Source organism: Bombus bifarius, unplaced genomic scaffold (genome assembly GCF_011952205.1).
Source record: "Bombus bifarius isolate JDL3187 unplaced genomic scaffold, Bbif_JDL3187 scf7180000008208, whole genome shotgun sequence".
NCBI lineage: Eukaryota > Metazoa > Arthropoda > Insecta > Hymenoptera > Apidae > Bombus > Bombus bifarius.
This window is the reverse complement of record NW_022884511.1, coordinates 1,126,255-1,145,574: the sequence shown is the minus strand read 5'-3', so window position 1 is coordinate 1,145,574 and position 19,320 is coordinate 1,126,255. Positions and strand designations below refer to the sequence as shown.

At 34.5% G+C, this 19,320-nt stretch overlaps 1 protein-coding gene across 3 annotated transcripts in view; it reads right to left on the bottom strand.

Moving 5' to 3' along the window:
* LOC117210666 (cerebellar degeneration-related protein 2) overlaps positions 1-19,320 on the bottom strand; it is a 53,144-nt gene that overhangs the window by 27,948 nt on the left and 5,876 nt on the right. Inside the window, exon 1 of one of the 3 annotated variants that reach the window (XM_033453893.1) lies at positions 12,602-13,372. The exons of 1 other annotated variant lie outside the window; for it this stretch is intronic. In XM_033453893.1, the coding sequence (XP_033309784.1) occupies positions 12,602-12,677 (76 nt within the window). In that variant the 5' untranslated portion in view covers positions 12,678-13,372. Of the gene's footprint in view, positions 1-4,733; positions 4,792-12,601; positions 13,373-19,320 lie in introns of those variants that run through there. One more of the 3 variants, XM_033453895.1, reaches the window with a different exon arrangement.

Genomic DNA, 19,320 nt, shown 5'->3' with positions numbered 1-19,320 from the left:
AAATTCTCCTGCGTAAGAACAAGTTTGATAATGAGGCGAACGACGGTGACCGAGAAAATTTTGTAGATTTTAAATCAGCCGATTGGCCTATTTCGCATAAAATTGTAAAATTACGAACTGGTAGAAAAGTCCTGGAAGTAAAATTCAGCGATTTGTAAAAAATGAAGCTAGCCACTTCTAAGTGGCTCGTATGAAAATTGGTAATAATTGTGTTAACCTCGAGCAAAGTTACTCTGTACTAATATTTGAACGAGAAACTCGTGTCTGGTATTATAATAAGCGTCCTCTCGGTAAAAGCGCGATTTTGCTAAACACTGTACTTGGTCCCTATTCTGATCGGTACCGTATTACATACAGTTCGAATGCGTACATAGCTTCGGAAATACAGATGCTTATACGTATACATAGAAAAGAGTATGTAGGTACATATAGGTAGACGGGACGGTCGTTCCGTTCCAGGTCACAAAGTCTCGGCTCTATCTCTACTTGGATAGGCATCTATGAAGGCACTACTTCGCGGCCGCACTCTGTTATCGTAAATGCACCATGCGCGTTGCACTTTGTACCGTTACCGAGCATATGATCGCTCGTTGTTGAGCTTTGCAAGACAGCTTCAGGGACGAGTGATGCCCGATCGAATTCGTCCCGGTTAGCATAGGTTTAACGGTACGCGGGACACTACGATTTTACGAATCATCGGGAAATTTTGCCAAGAAAAAATTTATCTTTTTCTATCGATTTGACCTCTTATAAACGAAATTACGATGTAAGATGTTAAATTATTAGGATGTTAAAATGATGTGAGCCGTTAATCGGGTCATTTCTAAATCGGCAACTTCTATAGTTATGAACCAGAAAATTAATAAAAACGAATAAATTTCAGTTAGACAGACTTTTAGTACTTTCGAGAACTTGTAACTGTTATTTTTATTTGAAACTTTGAATTTAACGTTTGAGTAACTTCCTCTTTCATTTTATTTTGGCAAAGACAAAGTTATGTAACATCGATAATTAATTGATAGAGGGAGCGGTTATTCATTTCTGAACGTTTCTTTTATATGATAAAGCCTTTAAGAACATGTATATATTTATTCGCTATATTTCTTATAACTTAACGTGAAGTGCGAACCTGTATAATTTACTGAAAATAGTAATTAATTATAGCTGTATGTAATATTTTCATTACGATAACTACGAATTAGTTAGAATTCTCAATTTCGCTACATTATTTACTTTGAAAGTTCTTTACTTTCGAATCGATAGAATCGAATGTAAATACACACACTTTTCAATGAATTCTCAACGAATTTTCAATGAATTCAATGAATTTCTACAAGTTTCTTCTATGAGATCCTATAAGTTATAACCTGTACGAACGAAAACATTTTCTTCTTCTAATCCTACTTCCTCGGCATGAAAATAAATATTTACTATGTAGCAATCAAATATGTACACACATTTCTAAAATTCATGTAGCGACGCAAGGCCGTAAAGAAAGTTCCAGGGTTGAAGCGCACCACATGGCCAGCGAAACGACGTCCGTGGCCAGGACGTCATAAAAGAATAAACCTCGAGACTTCGGGAAGAGCACAAGGGCCATCGGCAAGAAAAAGAAAGCTGTTTCCCTACACCCGAAGAAAACATTTTCTGAGGACCTCGGCACCCTATAAAAAAGGGAAACGAAGAAAGCTCGTGACAGAGAGTGCGAGACAACAGTCCGAATTAGACTTGGGCAACACACGCTAGTAACATTATTAAACGTCGAGTATTCTTTTGGCACCCTTCACGACGTACACCTCATTCATTTGGGCAGTAAATATCAAAAGATAATTTGAAATAAATTCGTATAATGAATTCGAAAAGAACGATGCAGTACCTTATATGTGAAATAAAATACATAATATGTATGTAGGTATATACCTAAACTTAAATACACTGGTCCTTCAATTTACATGGTATTTTTTATCCACGATGTTAATTTACGCGGTTAGTCAGCGTCAATGCTGATATGAGATAAGGATAAAAGTACATTACTTTGTGCTAGTCATCATATGTGTACATACTTTTTTTATTTTGTACCGACAGACTTTATTTACGCGAATCTCATTCGCGTAAAACGAATCCACGTGGAACGGATACTCCACGCAAATTGAGCGACGGGTGTAGTTTATTTCTTCGGGACACGTTTGGACAGTGATCCGACAAAAACAATGGCCTTGTATATCCGCCGGAAACCTACGTCGCCAACGGTGAAATAGAGAGTAGCGAATAACAAGAGACATCATTGCGGAATGTTATTTCCTCTGCATGTAGATAAAAATACTAACATAGCCCGCGGGAAAGTGAAACGTTACCAACACTTTTTCGTACTGTTTATATCAGTGTTTCCCAACCTTTCATTGCGATTCTCTTCTACCAATAGCTAAATAACCTGCAGCATAGCCATCACGTTTCCATATAAAGAAATTTTTAATAACGCGAAAAAAGAAATATTGGGCAACCAGCTTCAAAATTCGCTAAAATAGCTGAACATTTGATAACCCTACTGCCTTTAAACATCTTTGACCCACAGATTAGAGTCAGATTAGATTTCTTCAGAACTTGAAATCATATAGAATCTTAAAACGTGATGTTTGTGATTAAATCTTCAAAATATTTTAATTAGACGTACAAGGATAAGAGATAAGAGATAAGATAGAAAACCGGAGGATGCGATGTATATCGCTTGTTTCGCGAATTCGATCGATCGATCGATGCGATGCCTCCCACGAATGCGTTGAAATTGTGATGGAAAATGAAATGCAATTGCGGTAGATAAACCCGTATGATAAATTCTACGTGCAGTATCGCGATGCGCCTTTTCTTGTTGCCGAACGTTAATCACGGGAAAGTAAAGACGTGTCTTCTGCAACCCGTATTTGTTCACATTCGAAACGTTGTTTGTTCTTTCAAACTGGAACGGTCGTGTTTTTCCGAATGCCTTCACCGATAAAGAACCTCGCCTGTCAGCAAAATTGAAACGGAGAAATCTTTTTGAAACTTCGAACTCCAGATACGGTCGATTTTGATTATAATTTATAATACAGGTTAAAAATAGAATTGACTTCTCAATATTTTACGAATTAATCATTTAACAGATTATGTTTGATCTGTTCTTTTCTTTTAATTTTACTAATATTATAGTCGACGAAATTAACTCTTGTCTAATGTAACTTTCTTTTTATTCGCTACGAAAGAGGACACGGCGACAAAAAGTAAATAATAATTTCGCAAAATAACCTTTTCAAAAATATTTTCATGATCATTGTAATACAGTCTTGTGAGAAACGAACTTGTAACTTGCAACAGTTGTATGGACCACCTGTACGTTATTCCTTGCTTTTCTATTCTCTTGACTTTCAAGCTTCGGAACAGTTATCTTACATTATCACGTTCTAATCTATGCCAGTCTAATGCCCGAATGCATCAAGTCTGCTATGAAAGAATCTAAATAAAACAATTGCGAATCCAAATTACATAGATATAGATATATTAGATACATACATAGATATAGTTTAATACCGTTCTAATAAATGCTAATATTAATTTTTAACACGAATCATACATACGAAACATAGGATACAGAAAATAGCTTTGATCTCGTCCACTGTTTTAATTACTTACACGCGTAAGCATGTAAAATGATAGCAGGCTTTTGTCGTGTTAATCTATCGTGTGAATATTCGAGTCAGCGGAGTAAAAGTTTTATATAATTCGAAAATTTGTATGCCCTTTTGATGTGGAAATGAACGCGTTAACGTTTATCCTAAATTTGTTAGAAAAAAAAAAAACGGAAGATAAAAGGTCGATTTCTCGCTGTAAATCAGAACATAACTTTATCGTAAGACTTGCACAACGTAATTTCGTATCATGAACAAATAGCTATAAATCATCAAATTCGATTCTATGATACCTCTTGTTGAATTTATGACAAATAGGTTTATGATGGGTACTATGGAGTTTAAAAGCAAAATGATATGCGATTCGGGACTTACTTGGCTGTATTACTGGTTATCGTCTCGGTTGATAATTTACAACGACTTATTGTTATTTACGAGCCTTTTACTTTATTGCAGACCGATAGGTAAAAGCGTGCAACGAATGGAACTTTCTTTCGAACAAGTTTAGGGTACTTGAAGATCACAGGCATACAACACGACCAATCCCATTTTTCATTTTCCTATGAAGACCACACAGAAAGAACATCAGTCTATTTTTGTTGTTTTTCTTTACTTTTATGTCATTTGACTAACAAAAAGAAGTATCTATAACAAAATAGTTATATTATCTAGGAAATTAAATGTAACACTTTAAATTCATTAAATATATACAATTAGGTGCAACAAATTAGATGCTTTTCGTGTAATTTCGAAAGAGATACGGCAAAGGAATTGGAATGTTGATAAACATAACTATTTGAACTAAAGAAAACAAGGTAGCGTTGTTTGGCCGTTGCAGGAATTATAATCGCATCGAATATCCATTAAAATCACTCGTTTCGATTTCCTTGAAATTAAATAAATTACAGACGTGAAATGATTAAGTACAAATTAGTCTGCAGAAAGAACGCGCAATCTGGTAATTTTAATTGACGTCCGATCGATGGTTAATCTATGTAGAGTATGCGCGTGGGTTGATGAATCGATGTTCTTAGTAAAAGCTAAACGATGCTAAAAAAAACCCTTGATTCCTACCTGAAAGCTTGTCCATTTGTTGAAGGTGATACACAGCATCCATTAAACATGCTGGAAGTGATCATTTTTCAGAATGGAACTCTCTCTGATTTTATTAACTTAAAAACCCACCGGAATTCCGGTTTAACTAGTTCCAGTTTTTAGTTGTTAATCGATCGTAAAACGTTCACTTTTTTTTGGAACGTTCACGGATACTTTTACTACGATTTTTAAATAAAATTTTGTACTATTTCAAATATCCTCTAGTCACAGATACTTAGCTGTTTCATCGTCGTGATAAAATAATGCATCCTGATCTGCATTCGATGAAAATCGATATAATCGAAATAACAACCCGAATTGCTTATACGACCTCTTTATGAATTTTATCTGTAGAGCGTTACACTTTTCTTAAAGCTGAAACACTTCTTTCTTCCTTTCACCAAAGATAACATCGCAAACATTAATTATCGTATCAATGTAAACATAAGTTTTTAATTATAATTACAAATGTATTGCGCACTTCCATTAAATATCACCGCCAAAATGCACTTAATTTACATGCAAATATGTATATGAAATTAATAATATATTGTTAACGAATATCACAAAGTTTGGTCGAAACATGGTAACATTGCAGTTCGAGCACAAAGTGCAATGCACTGTTAAAGACACGATCAAAATCCGACAAATTACAATACTTTTGCAAAAGGAAAAAGTAGAAGAAACGAACCAAGCATGGTCTGTTATCGCCTAATAATAAAAATGTGATGCAAGTAAATGTGAACAATGATAAGTGTGTGCGTATTCAATTCGAAAATTTTAACACTAATTAGAAAAGTCTAGTAAGATTCTCACATTTTCATCGAAGCACTAGCGTGGCTACTGTTAAATTACTTACTGTTATATAACAGGTAAAGCCAAGAGAATGAAGCGCACAATGCCATTGTACCCTTGCATTACATCTTCTCATGTTTCCGAAGTCAACTTCCATAATTTGTTACGTGTATATGGCCAATAGTTTTTCATATTACACGATAAACACGTTACTGTTAAATATATGCAAGATAGAGACCGATATGATTCAAAGAAATCAAAGACTTCGTAGCAATGAATATTACATTACTGGTAGATAATTACAGGTACTTATGTGTTATGTTAATATCGCAAAAAATATAAAATGTTTGGTATAATAGTAGGTATTAAAATATCAAAAACGGAATAATGTGTCAAACAATTTATATTCAAAATTTTATCATTCAGTTAATTAGTAACTTACCAAAGTACAATATTACGCAACAGAGTTAACAGCAGAAAGATAAACAAACATCGATGTCACGATCTTCTATTTTTATCTCTAATTTTACAGCGTTTTCTATGATGAGACCATGAGATCTAGACAGACATGCACGTTTTACGATGTCATTCCTATAAAAAAAGCAGATACACGAATCAAATTATCCGGAGTTAACTTTCTAGAAAATAAATCTTCTTGATTTGCTTAAATTCACGGGAAATAAAATTACAGTCATTTGAGAAGATCTATGCCCAGGACATTCTACGTTTTCAAACTTATGCGCGCGTGCAATTCACGATGCTTTATATTCTTCTCTTTCAACGCCTACTCATCTTCGTGCAAAAACTGGATGGAATACTAGCCTATGTAGCTCGCAATAGTATCGCATAACAAAAGATCCTGATGCAACACGACTCGTGTAGAAAATGCTTTACACTTTTGAAGCTAACCCTACGCTACGAAATACTAGTATTCGAAATATTACTATTCAACGATTTTGTGATGCGTCCAACTAAACCTGAAATAGTACGGAAAATAAAATATACATCTATAAGGTGTCCGTGTTGGACAAAGCGTACAAGTTAATATAAGAGAGATTGTGTTACTCGTGCGTTGCGGTCGGAAGCAGGTATGTATAATATTTTGATTGTATGTCGTGTTCCCGCGAGAAAGTTTGATTTCCTTTCTCCCTATCGAAGAACCGCTGAGACAAGAGAGATTTTTTCAACGATCAAATATATGTTACATTCCCTAAACGTTATGTATTTCCATATACAGTTAAGGACATAAGTATTGGCACGCTTTATAAAACAGAATAACTTTTTTAAAATTCGACCAAACTAAACTCTTACAACTTCTTTATCTGAGCGTGCGATGTAAATGTGGAAAATACGTTTTGTAGATTTATGATGGTTATATATATGGTGAAAATTTTATGCAAATTAGTTAATGGAGAAACAAACAACAGGCATCGAGAGATAAACAAAAATGTAGATTTTTTACAGTCATAGAACAAAAATCGCAGAAAACTATGATTTTTTACTTTTACCCGAAGCTCATAGCAACGTTAACAGATTTCGATGGAAATTTCAGCATGTGTATAGCTAATATAAATGTACACAACATATTGTTTAAATTTGCATTACAGGCTCAGATAAAAAAAGTTGTAAAAAGTGACCTTTGATATTTTCTACAACTTTCCTACCAACTGCTATTTTTTTCAAAATTTCTTCTACACGTAATCTAGTTAATTAATCCTTTTAATTTCTCAAAGAATTCAAGTCGTTTCACGGTTGTCGCTTATATGTGCGTTCAGGACAAAAATCATAACTTTTAAATTAATCAATCTTCGACCTAAATCCTCTAATACCTTTTTATAGAGAATACAGATATACATCGATTAGCATAAAGAAAAATATATGGTTTCATGAAGAAAAGTTGTAACGATCTTTATTTTTTATTGAATAAAAAGCTTTTGGAAATTTTCACTAACGCAATTTATTGTTGTGTAATCATTGAGTAATTTTTGTTTCAAAACTTTTTTTATCAATTTAGTGGAAATACCTGAAAAATTGTGCCGATCATTTTATGTATGTAGGTTTGAGGATAAAAAGTCAAGATTATTATTTGTTCAGCATTTTTTCATTTGTTCAAATTTAGGATGGAAACTCATGAAAATTAGATAACGTATAAACATTTGAAAATAAGTGGTCCAATGTCTACGGTAACACGAGTATCTTACTGTTTCGCGGGAGCACAATTTGAATGCTTAAGGCCTGATCGCTGAACGCGTTAATAACAACTTGAACTTTTAATCTTTTCACTTCGGCCAAATTTGAGTGAATAAATTTGATGTCAATGGAAAATTCAATATGTCCGGAAACAGCATGCAAAAAATTACGGAGGTACTTTTTGGTGCTTTTTTAAAAGATCTCTTTGAAGTTAATAAATATTTTATATAAACAATTAGAAGAATTTGTCATTATTGCATTAAAATTACTTACCAGCCTTAAAGGTACTATAGTATTAAAGACAATCTATGAAAATGAAACTAAGAAAACAAATATTCTGCTAATTGCTCGTTTTTAAAAAGGTGTATTGATTTTTGCAGTTAGCTTTACAATTTTAGCGACAAATTGGTATAGTCAGTAAAAGTAATAGATAATATTACAAATTACAGTTTATTACTAACACTATTTTACGCTAAGAAAATTTTCAGACTCGACATTTCGAGTTTTTAACTTTTCTCCATTGAGCGGACATATTGTGCGTTTCTTCCAATTTTAAAAAGATCATTCTGTTTTAAAGAGTGTGGCAATACTTATGTTACCAACTGTATGTATACTATCGTATGTGACTTTGACTGGGAATTAATAGGATAAATATAAAAAGCTGAGTCAACGTTACAAGTATGTATAAAGTTCAACAGATAATGTCATTCGAAATTAAAATACATCGATTAACAACCGGACAACATAATTTGTCTTCGGGAATAAAACGCAATAAGATATAATTTCAGAAGTTGCAGATTTATAGAATTGTTTTTATAGAATACCGAGAAACGCTGCACCACGGTTATTAAGCTCATTGTTAATTTTACTCAGGTAATTTCTTCGTTAGAATAGCTTCAACAATCGCTGTTTACGTTTTAACGTTTCGTCACTTATCATTATACGCTAACAGCATTAATTGGAATGTTAGTTATATATATGTTATAATGTTAGTTATACCGTGGATATACCATTGTTTGCAGGAAGGAATAAAGAGATTGTCTAGTGGTAGTCTGACAGGAAGGGTTTCACTTCCTCGAGAACCAATTTCCTGTAACTGTAACATTCGATGCAGTAATGAATCCTTGTTGAATACTTGAACAAAAATCTTTATTCATATGTACGTATGCTCGTATGGTTTTATCAATACATTTTGTTAGAAGATACTTTACATATTTTTTATTATTTCTAGGATAAATGTAATAATATAATTGAAGCTCGAACTCTCTAGTGTTATTGAAGACTCAAGAGCCAGAAACCGACTATCACTGATCTGACCTTGTAAGATAACCTTCCAAAAATAATAGCACCAGAGGCTACTTTTAATTCAAACTGAAGTACGAACGATAAGTAGAAATTGATATCGGAGCACAAACTGCTAGATAGGTGGACAATTCAATGCAGAAATTGAAATAACACAATATATAGTTCTGTATGAGTTTAAAAAAATCTTGGAAGATTTTTCCCCGTTATCTAATAAGGCTGTTCCATTATTATTTTTGTGTAATTTTCTTATCAATAAATTATGTGTATTATTTTCTGATCAACAGAACCAAAGAATTCGGAGGGCAAAGAATCTAGATTACATGAAGCTACCAGAAAGTTCATTCTAACGGCATTTGCAATAATAGGCTACAGATATGCTAATCCATGTTTTTATGAATACAAAGAAGAAAGCGAAACGGTTTGCAACATACTTTATCAAATCGGACGACATCATTTGGAAATTCAAAACATCTTAGTACGAGAGCGAACTTAGCATCGAATCGATAAAATTAAACTTATAAATGCGTATAACAATCATTTCATAGATATCAATAGGAATCAATTTTATCTAACGATAACACAATACACATTATATTAGTCTGTTTGAATATAATTTCCTAATTATTTCCATTGCTTGTGGACAACAATTCGAAGTTGGTTCAGCAGCAAGCGCTAAAGATAGAATGCGTGCATTATTTCTGCCTTACATACTTTCATTTTTGCAATATAGGAGTTGTTTGAAGGTATGTTAAGAGCCCGAAGCAATGATCATAAATATGCACAGCCACTTCCTTCGAATGCCAGGTGACGTTAGGTATGCCAGATCTTAAAAAGGAAAGAGCAAAACGCGACCGGTAATGGTAGAATTTATTTGCATAAACTACTTAACGCATTTATTTACTTCATTTGATCACTATATTTGACATACTATATCATGCTATATTAAAAAGGTAGAAAATGCAGAAGAAAATGCTGAATTTAAGCGATAGTCAATCAACTAAATACCTAGAAATCGGCAGTCCGTTCTTTTAACGAATCTGTTTTTTATTAAGCTTTTATCTCGATAATAATTTTTAGCTTTTACTATTTTTGTTAACACTATGTGAAAATATTTCCTAAAAATATAATTAGTATCGTAGATTAAACTTAAAAATTTTGCGCAGCGCTCTATGATAAATATCTCAAAATGTTCTGCGACGTAATATCGGATAATTCCTTCGTGAATATTAAAATACGAAAATGCACAGAGATGCATTATTGATTAAGTGCTGGGTCAAGTAGCGTTCTCATCGCTGAAAGACGATCCTTCTAGAACTGAGAAAATCGACTAGCGAAAAGTGGAAGGTCGAAAGAGAATTGTATCGGAAGATGCAAATTGTCATTTTCTAAAACACACCATTGTTGCTTAATATTGGTGTCAAGAGCAAATTTTTAAATGTTCGAGTTTACTTTGAAAGGTTATCGTATCCGGTAGAAATAATTGCGGCATTAATTACAACAAGCTACGATAACATCAAAAAGCTTTCTCGTTCTAATTACAAGCTTCATTAGGAATAATACGCACTTGCTCTGTATAATTTCTATGGTAATTTAATCGTTACAACGTGTAACACAGACGTTAGAATTATTCTAATTTCAGATCGTGTTGTCGGAGTTTCGTATGAAAATATTACGTGCAAAATACAACGTGGTGTTTTTAACTGCTTCGAGAAGATATAAAAAGCTAGCAAACGTGGTCACGAGATACAATATTCTTTGATTGCAGCACACATATATCAAAATACAATTCGCAGGCCGTCGACTTTATCGGTAGACAATTCTGTGATAAACGAAAAGAAATATACGGAGAAATGGAAAATAACACTGTTTTTTCTAAACTCAAGTAGTCGTGAATATTCTGTTTAAAATTTTTCCATTACTTAAACATTTCTCGGTTTTGTTTCATAAAATAAATTTCGTTAATATTCTTGGTGAGAATAATAATATAAATTCACTTTATAGAAACTATTGGAAACTTGATAGGAATTGTTGTACTTAATAATTTGTTAAAGGTTACACTTCGAGTAAGAAAATAGACAAATTTGTTACATCCCGTAACCCTCGGTCGTCAGCTATACAAATATAATTAGTCACACCGCAATAATCCTAAAGGACCATCATAAAGTTAAGCATTTTTACTTTACTGTCAACACCCTTAATTGCTACAAAAGTTCTTTCAAGTCAAGAAGTTCTTTATGGTTATTGATTAATCCGGTAAAAAATGGGAAAAGCACGTTCTTTATGGTTATTGGTTAATCCGGTAAAAAATGGGAAAAGCACGTTTTCCCCATGTTCAACGGTCATTTTCACCAGCAAGCGACCATTGATGGGGCAACCAGTACCCATCACTAGTTCCGTATAAATATCCCCTTCACAGAACATAACTTCACTTGCTATCATCCCTTCAAACAGAATACATCTCAACTTGTTAATTACTCCTCACCTTATATTCTTCGAGGAAAAGTTGTTAAATCAGTGTTGTAATTATTCAACCACCCCCATTATCTTAATCGAAATAGGGGATCGACTGATTCATGGCGCCGATCATCGTATCGTAACGAGAATTTACGACTCTCGTTGGCGCGCTCTACCGCGACCGCGTCTCTTCGCAAACGGTCGAACAAAATTAAAATTACATAGAATGAAAAAGAACATTCATGAAGCTTCTCTATCGGTACCGTGTAGTGCGCAGGCTTCTGACCTGCCCTAATCAAAATACCTATTCTACTAGCTCATAGATACCAAAAAAAAAAAACAAAAAATCTAAACGACTCCCATTCATAAGAATATTACAAGACCAAATCTTTGATATCTATCGTGCATTTTTACAATAGTAGCGTACCTATTTCTTATTAAAAGGGCAGTATTATCATTCACAAACGAACCCATTGCGCAAGTCCGTGTTGTGCCTGTCGCACACTGAGCAAAGGTTGGAGAGTCAATAATAAATAAGCGACAATCTTTTTATCAACCACGAGTTGATAAAAAGGTACGCGTGTATTTATTGAAAATGTATACTATTGAATTTTACAATTACTCTTCACATTTTTTGAATTAGAAAATATACGAATTCTTGCTGAGATATGCAAGATATTTGGAGATATTAAATTTAAAAGGAGCGCAATGTGCAACACTTAAGGCTCCGATGCAGCTGCGGTAACTATTAGATTCACGAGCCGTGTCGATGAGTCATCGTTTCGGAGTGTGGAAGTCGTCTGTCAGGTACGAGCAAAGAACAATACCGATCGACTGTCTTGGAGAATCAAGTAACTTTCCGTGTGTTACCGTTAAGCAAAAACGCAAACAAAAAGACACGAAGATATTGCATAGATATGTCAGGTATATATAGATATAGGTATAGATAGGAGCGCGCTTGGTGCGGAATCGATCGCGTCTCGACGTCAGCCACGCAAACTTGTCCTTCCGAATCCGAGGACCTCGGTTGCAGCTGCACCGACCTTGAGCGTGAACCTGAAATTAATGTAGCGAAACAAAGGTTGCACAAGGTTGACATTTACCCTGAAGCATATTGTGATCGGCCTCCTCGTCCGTGAGGCAGCGGACGTTGCCGATGGAAGAAGACAGCAGACTCATGATTCCTCGTTACAGACGTTGTCCTCGAGTTTCACGGAGCGATTCGCAGTAACGAGCCGAAGTCGATCGGCGCCGGAATCACGGAAAAGCCGCCTGGTCCGTGCGCGTACGTGATTGGTCGAGCGTTGGCCGAAGCTCGTGTCCGAACCAATCGTTACAAAGTATCGGCTGGCCCGGTACACCGAGCGAGCCTCTACGAACGCACCTGTCGGCCGAGCATCCGGCCAACTCGAGAACGCTTCACCGCCGATCACTTTCACTGAATGTGGAAAAAGGACGGTTGCGATATCGTTTGAGAACCACCTGCCAAGCTTACTACCAGTGGTGGCTTTCCGATCCTCGATACGTTTTCGTCGACCCGAGGAGGAGTCCCGTTTCCTAGCGGTAACTCTATGGACCAGGCGGCCGTACGATTTACACTCCGATCGCCGTCGCAGCGTTTCTCGATCGCATCCCGTTGTCGTCGATCGTCTTCGCGATCTCTAAAATCATCCGAGCGAACTACGCGCACTACGACGAATCGAAGGTATACGACACGTCTGCTGTCACAAGCACCGTCGTTATTGGCTGCCTCGTACTAGCGGACAAGACGGAACACGAGTATATTCTACTGGCCGGCACCGCCGCTACGTCGCGAAAGACGACGACGCATGACGCGTGCAGAGACACCGAGCACCACACACAACCGCGATCAATAAGCGTTGCCACGGCGTCTGCGCCGACAATGCGATGCCACGCCGGACGAGAGGAGAGAGACAGGGATTACGCGAATGTATCAGTGTGTCGGTGTGCTCGCACTATCGACGCGACGAGTATCGACGATTTAGAGTACTCCCCGCTTGGAACCAACGGGCTCTCCTACTCTCCAGACTGACTCTACGTTAATTGGTTCTTTGACTTTTAACGTTATGCGTTTCTACATCAACCGAGAAATTTCAGGATAATATATATTTCGTATCATTTTTGTCCGCTTTAACGTTTCGGATAATTAAACATTTGCGACTGACACTTCCAATCAAAAATCATTTATTCAAATAAATTATTATATAGTTAATTAACGCCAAATTCAAATTAATCGAGCTTAAGATGTCGGTAAATTGATTACAAAGAGTCTCCTAGTACATTTTTATATGTAAATCATTTAAGTTCTCCCTTCTAGTTAATAGAAGAAAGTTATTGACTATACAGGGTCCGACCAAATAACATGTAAAAGCGGAGACAGCGTGATTGCTTGTGCGAGAATAAAGAAAAAATGTATACAATTTTTCCGTTTAAGGCTTCATTTTCAAGAAGATAAATTTGAAGATTTATTATATGCATGTACTAGGCCGATTTCTAACTAAATATGTCTAGATTTTATCGAAAACAAAGCATTTTCACGCGTAGAATAACTTTTTGCCGATTTAGTCTTGTCTGGTGCGAAATTAGTCATGTTCGAGTATACTTATGATAAATTTTCAAATTCGATTCTCTCGTAAACTAAGTTGAGAATGAAAAAATTGTATTCTATATTTATTAAGAAATAATGTATCTCATTTTACATATTATTCGGCTGGATCCTGTATATGTATAGCTCAGCAAAGTGTTTAAAATCAAAATTTTAAAAAAAGATAATTTTGAAGAAAGAAAAATAAAAGATAGTTAGATACTATTACCGATATATTTTGTACTTTTATATCGTTTCATGCTTATCACAAATGGGAGGCGTCTATTTTTCGATGCGAAGAAATAACGTATTCGATTTAAACTCTCTAACTTATTTAACATTATTTGAATTGACGTTGCTTTCGCGCCCAAAGTAGCTAGTGTTCGAACAACTTTCGTTAAGGTGAGTTTGATCGAATTGCCTCTCACCGCAACGTAGAAATATGTAGGACGAATTTAATCGCTTGATTTCCACTAGATTCTGAAAAATTTGTTAACTCTATACGGTAGAATGTTTAGTATCCGAAAAAGTAGGGATAAGTTATTAAAAAAACGTAATAAGTAAAATTTGAAGAAAAATTGTCATTTTAACATTAAACAATTCTAAAATTATTTCTAGTGACCAAAATATTAATAAATATTGCCTGGCTCGTTAATTGTCAGCGATAATAGAAGTTTTTCAAATATTATCTACCAGGCATGAATTTATAATTCTTAATTCCTCACAGCTGGTTCATTAAAATCTTTGTCGTCATAAGTATCGTGAAAAAGGTCTTTGTTCTTTACAAAAGGTAAACGATTACAGAAGTATAAGTACACTAGTTATTTAGTGCCTATAAAGAGTAAATAGTGTGAACTATGTTGTAACTGCGTTATAGGGAGCTGATTGTAAGTAGAATAAGTCTGCAGAGATCGATGGGCCAATGAACCGATATTCTACAGTTCCTTAGCGCGCGATGCGTAAGGGTAAGTAAGTACGTCTAGTAACGAAACATATGCGAATATCGTGGAATACAACGTAACCATATAAAGTGATCAAAGTACCATCAACAGCCTTAAATATCTCGTATTAAATAACCAATACGTTAGACCAAAGATAATATTTCATTGCGCAAACACTTAAATGTCTGCCGCAGGTGTACAATATTACGTTTATTAGTTACAAATACTTCCATATTATGCATATGCGTATATCGGTGTATACTTACAGCTGAAAGTATTCCTCCATTGGTCGTTCTTGTTCGAAATGCTAATAACATAACGAGAAATCGAAAGCGATTCGATATCCTTTATGTAACTAGATTGCAAATATTTATGCATTTATGTGAAATTTAAAGATTCAGTGGAGGGTGTCACGAAAATCGTCCGATCGTACGTTTGTACACTACTGACCAACAGTATGGTATTATTTTGTCTCACCTTTTGTCTCACGTCTATAAAAACTTTAGTTTAATATTACGCAGACTTTACACGATGATTTAGATTAAAAATTGAGACAAAGCGTTGCATATTAACCATAATATGATGTAAAACGGCACTAAGGGGAACGGTAATACTATGGATATTAGATGGATATGCAAAATTCTTTAATTTAAAATTCGAAAGTAAATGGTGAAAGAACGGATAAATACACAGTAACCGTTCCTAAGCAACAATATCGCTGTTCTTTGGAATTGGATTTGTTTTCATCCATCAGATGAATGTTCCATGCCAATGCAGTGATCAATAGGAATGCAGAAAATCAACGTGAAAGTAGGTGACACATGCGATCATACGAATTATCATACGTAATTTCCTTGCTCGTATACGTGATTATATCCTTCGCGTATAATGTATAATCATACTAACTTTGAAATGGAGCGAAAGTACGCGATGTCGAATACTTTGGTCGTGTCGTCCGTAACTTCACACTCACGAAGCTTTGTGAACATTTATCACAGGAAATTCTTACGAATGTAACGCAGTTATAGTACGGTTGAAATGTAGAAATAAAAATAACAATGTTTTCTATATTATTACACATATAAGACATTTATACAAAATTTCTATTAATATCTAAAATTCAAACATTTTTGTAAGCCACCGTACATTACAATTTACGAATAAAATTAGCATGTTTTCGATCATTTATGAAACATAACATTTTACGTGATCGCTCAATAAAGCTTCCGTACACGTAATTCAACACTGTACGAAGAAATTTCTGAAGATTTTCCTAAAAGACTTCATCTGAATTAATAGCCTTGACAGAACTTGTTTTCTTATTCCATAAACGTAATGATTTGCCGAATGAAAGATATCGACCGATTTTATTCAGATTAACTATGTAATAACAACATATATGGTGTATATAAGGTATTCCAAAAGAATTGAAGGTACGCCATACAAACAAACTTTATGTTTCGTTTATACGCCGCCAATTATGAAACACGATCAAAAATAAATAAACCACGACTGTATATACTATAACTGACGAACCGAGTAATTAAAGTCATACATTAATGTAGATCGAGCAGCATTTATGTACCTTTTTTAGTTCCCTCCAAGTTTTACCAAATACACTTAAACTATATTTTATTACCGAATCAAAATGCACGTTTTCCAACAGTGAATTTCTAGAAACTAGGTTATTAGTAGTAAGCATCGCGTCATTAGTAAAAGAAAATCAATTTCTTTGAGCTACTTTCCTATATACCTGTATTTCCGATGTTATAGGCAATTATATGTATGCAAATTATATATTATATTTATATTTATATTTGGTATAGGAAACTGTTTAACGACAGTTGAATGTACCTTATAAACTTAGATTTCATATTAGTTAAAATTGGTTTCGTGAATAAATCCTGATAAGCTTTAATGACACGACATCATCACGATATTCGCTACTACTACTAGTTTCGTCAATTTTTTTCGTTCTTTCATTACATTCGAAAAATTAAATTCAATGGAAAAATCTAATATACGTCTTCCTATTACTTAAGGGATTAGAAACTTCGAGGTTTTCTCTCATTGAATAGGGACGAGCGAATGTAACACATCTTTCTTCTTTCTCTTCGTCTCAAACTTGTTTAATATATCGTTAGATATTAGCTTTAAATATACCATTATAAATATAAATACATAGGTGTATACACATATATTAAGACGTAGTATTCGATGAAAATTTGCTAAAATACTTTTATAATTTTAAGACATGAGAAAGTTAAAAAAGTGATTGAGTAGATGCTCAACCATGAAAGGTCAGCTTGAAATGAGTTTGTGCGACCTTAAAGGTAAAAGTTTAATAAGTATCAGATGATAGATTGAATCAGTTACAGCGTGAAATCGAGGCAATTGCTGCTCATAGAAACGGAAGAAGCAATCTATTTTGCAACTCTCCCCAGCTGTATCGATCATTTTTCTGCCACGGTGCATAAAGAAATACTTTTAAATGTTATCAGATAAGAAACGAATTACGTATAGTAATTTAAATTGTATCGAAACCGCATTAACGCTTCTTTAAGTATCTAAGAGTTTTTAACGAAAATATGCATAACCTTTTTTATTTGTTTCTTTTTGAATAATAATTTATTTTAATTAATACAATTGACAAATAACAAATGAACACTTTCATAAAATATTTACATAATTACGTAAAAATAATTTTCGTAAAAATAAGAAATTGGGAACTTTTCACTCATTTAAAGTTGGTATTAAAACCGTGGAATTTTTAACAAATTCTTGGAATGGATATCCATCATGACGAGCTAACGAATGTTAGAACGTGAAGAGAACTTCCAGCAACACTGTGAAATGTAAGTGAAAAGTGCAAGTTGTATTACCGTCATTAACCCTGCGGTGAGAAGCTGAAGATAGATAGATATATTTTCAGAATGTGTAATTAAAATTGATTTGTAACTTTACATGCTTATACACGTTATATTCATTCACATAATCTTAAATATCAAATTAAACGATGTAACTTGCAGTTTCAATAATGTAACATAATAAAAATGAAATATTAGCCTGTAGATGTTAATACGTTTATGGAAAATTTAAACGCGCAAAGATATGTAGAATGCACATAAAATGCAATAACATATCTACAAGATAATCAAAGTAAAACATTCCCTGTAAAGGATAAAACATAAAACGCAAATAATCGCGGTTCGTAAAAAACGGAGAAGAAATACGAAATAACACGTTCACGTTCGGGACATAGTTCTTGAGAAAATCGCGTTTGAAACCATGTTTCTTTTCCAAAAATTATGAAACTCGAACTTGGTGATTCCAATTGTGTCGCTAATAATCCATTACAGTAGTTGATGCAACTGTAAACAGTCAATTAAAAGAGAAAAAAACGTGGTATATCTTTCGATCACTCGTTACGACCTACTAGTAGCTACTTGTCGACTTTGCGTGCCACTAGTTCACCAAATAGAAAAAGAAAATACTCGAAGCTCACGACCACTAATTTCTTTTCCAATTAACGACAGCCTCAAGGGTATCACGAACGACCACGTCGTATACATTGGTCACTGGTTTAGTACTTGAATCGGTCGTATGGACCGTATCGATCCAAGAATCAAGACTCAAAGGAGAGAGCGACTCTCGGTACTAAGTGCGTAATTGAATAAATATATCTCACGCTACGTCGATCAAACTGCGAGTCGGTGGCAATAAAATGCATCGATGTAAGTCACACGTGTACGCCTAGAGGCGATCGGACTAAATGCTCCAAATCTATTGAATGTAAAAAGAATTACGAAAATACTAGATATTTTCTCCAATCTCGGTAAATACGTGACACACATAATTGAAAAAAGAATAACTCGATACAAAAACAAGCCATAAGTCCTTAACACAATCAAAGTTACTTTATCGAACGACAGATCGTATAAATTATATTATATTTCTCTGAGGAAAGCTTAGATTTCCACCTCCACTTGCCACAGATAGTTGTTTAGACGTTCTACTTTTCCACAAAACACATATGCCCGCACCATAAATCTACTGTAACCATAATGCAAGTTCTTTATCATAGTGCAGGCTTATAAATGGCAACTTCTACAATTTCTAATTGGCAGTAATTCCTAAAAGACTGGATCGCGATCGAGTTTCGTCGATGCATCCATCATTGATGTCGCGGCAATAGTAACGTGAGAGTGTTACGTTGCAGTTTGATCAAAATGTGCATTCGATTGGTACTTTCCAACGAACCTGTGTATCGCCTTTT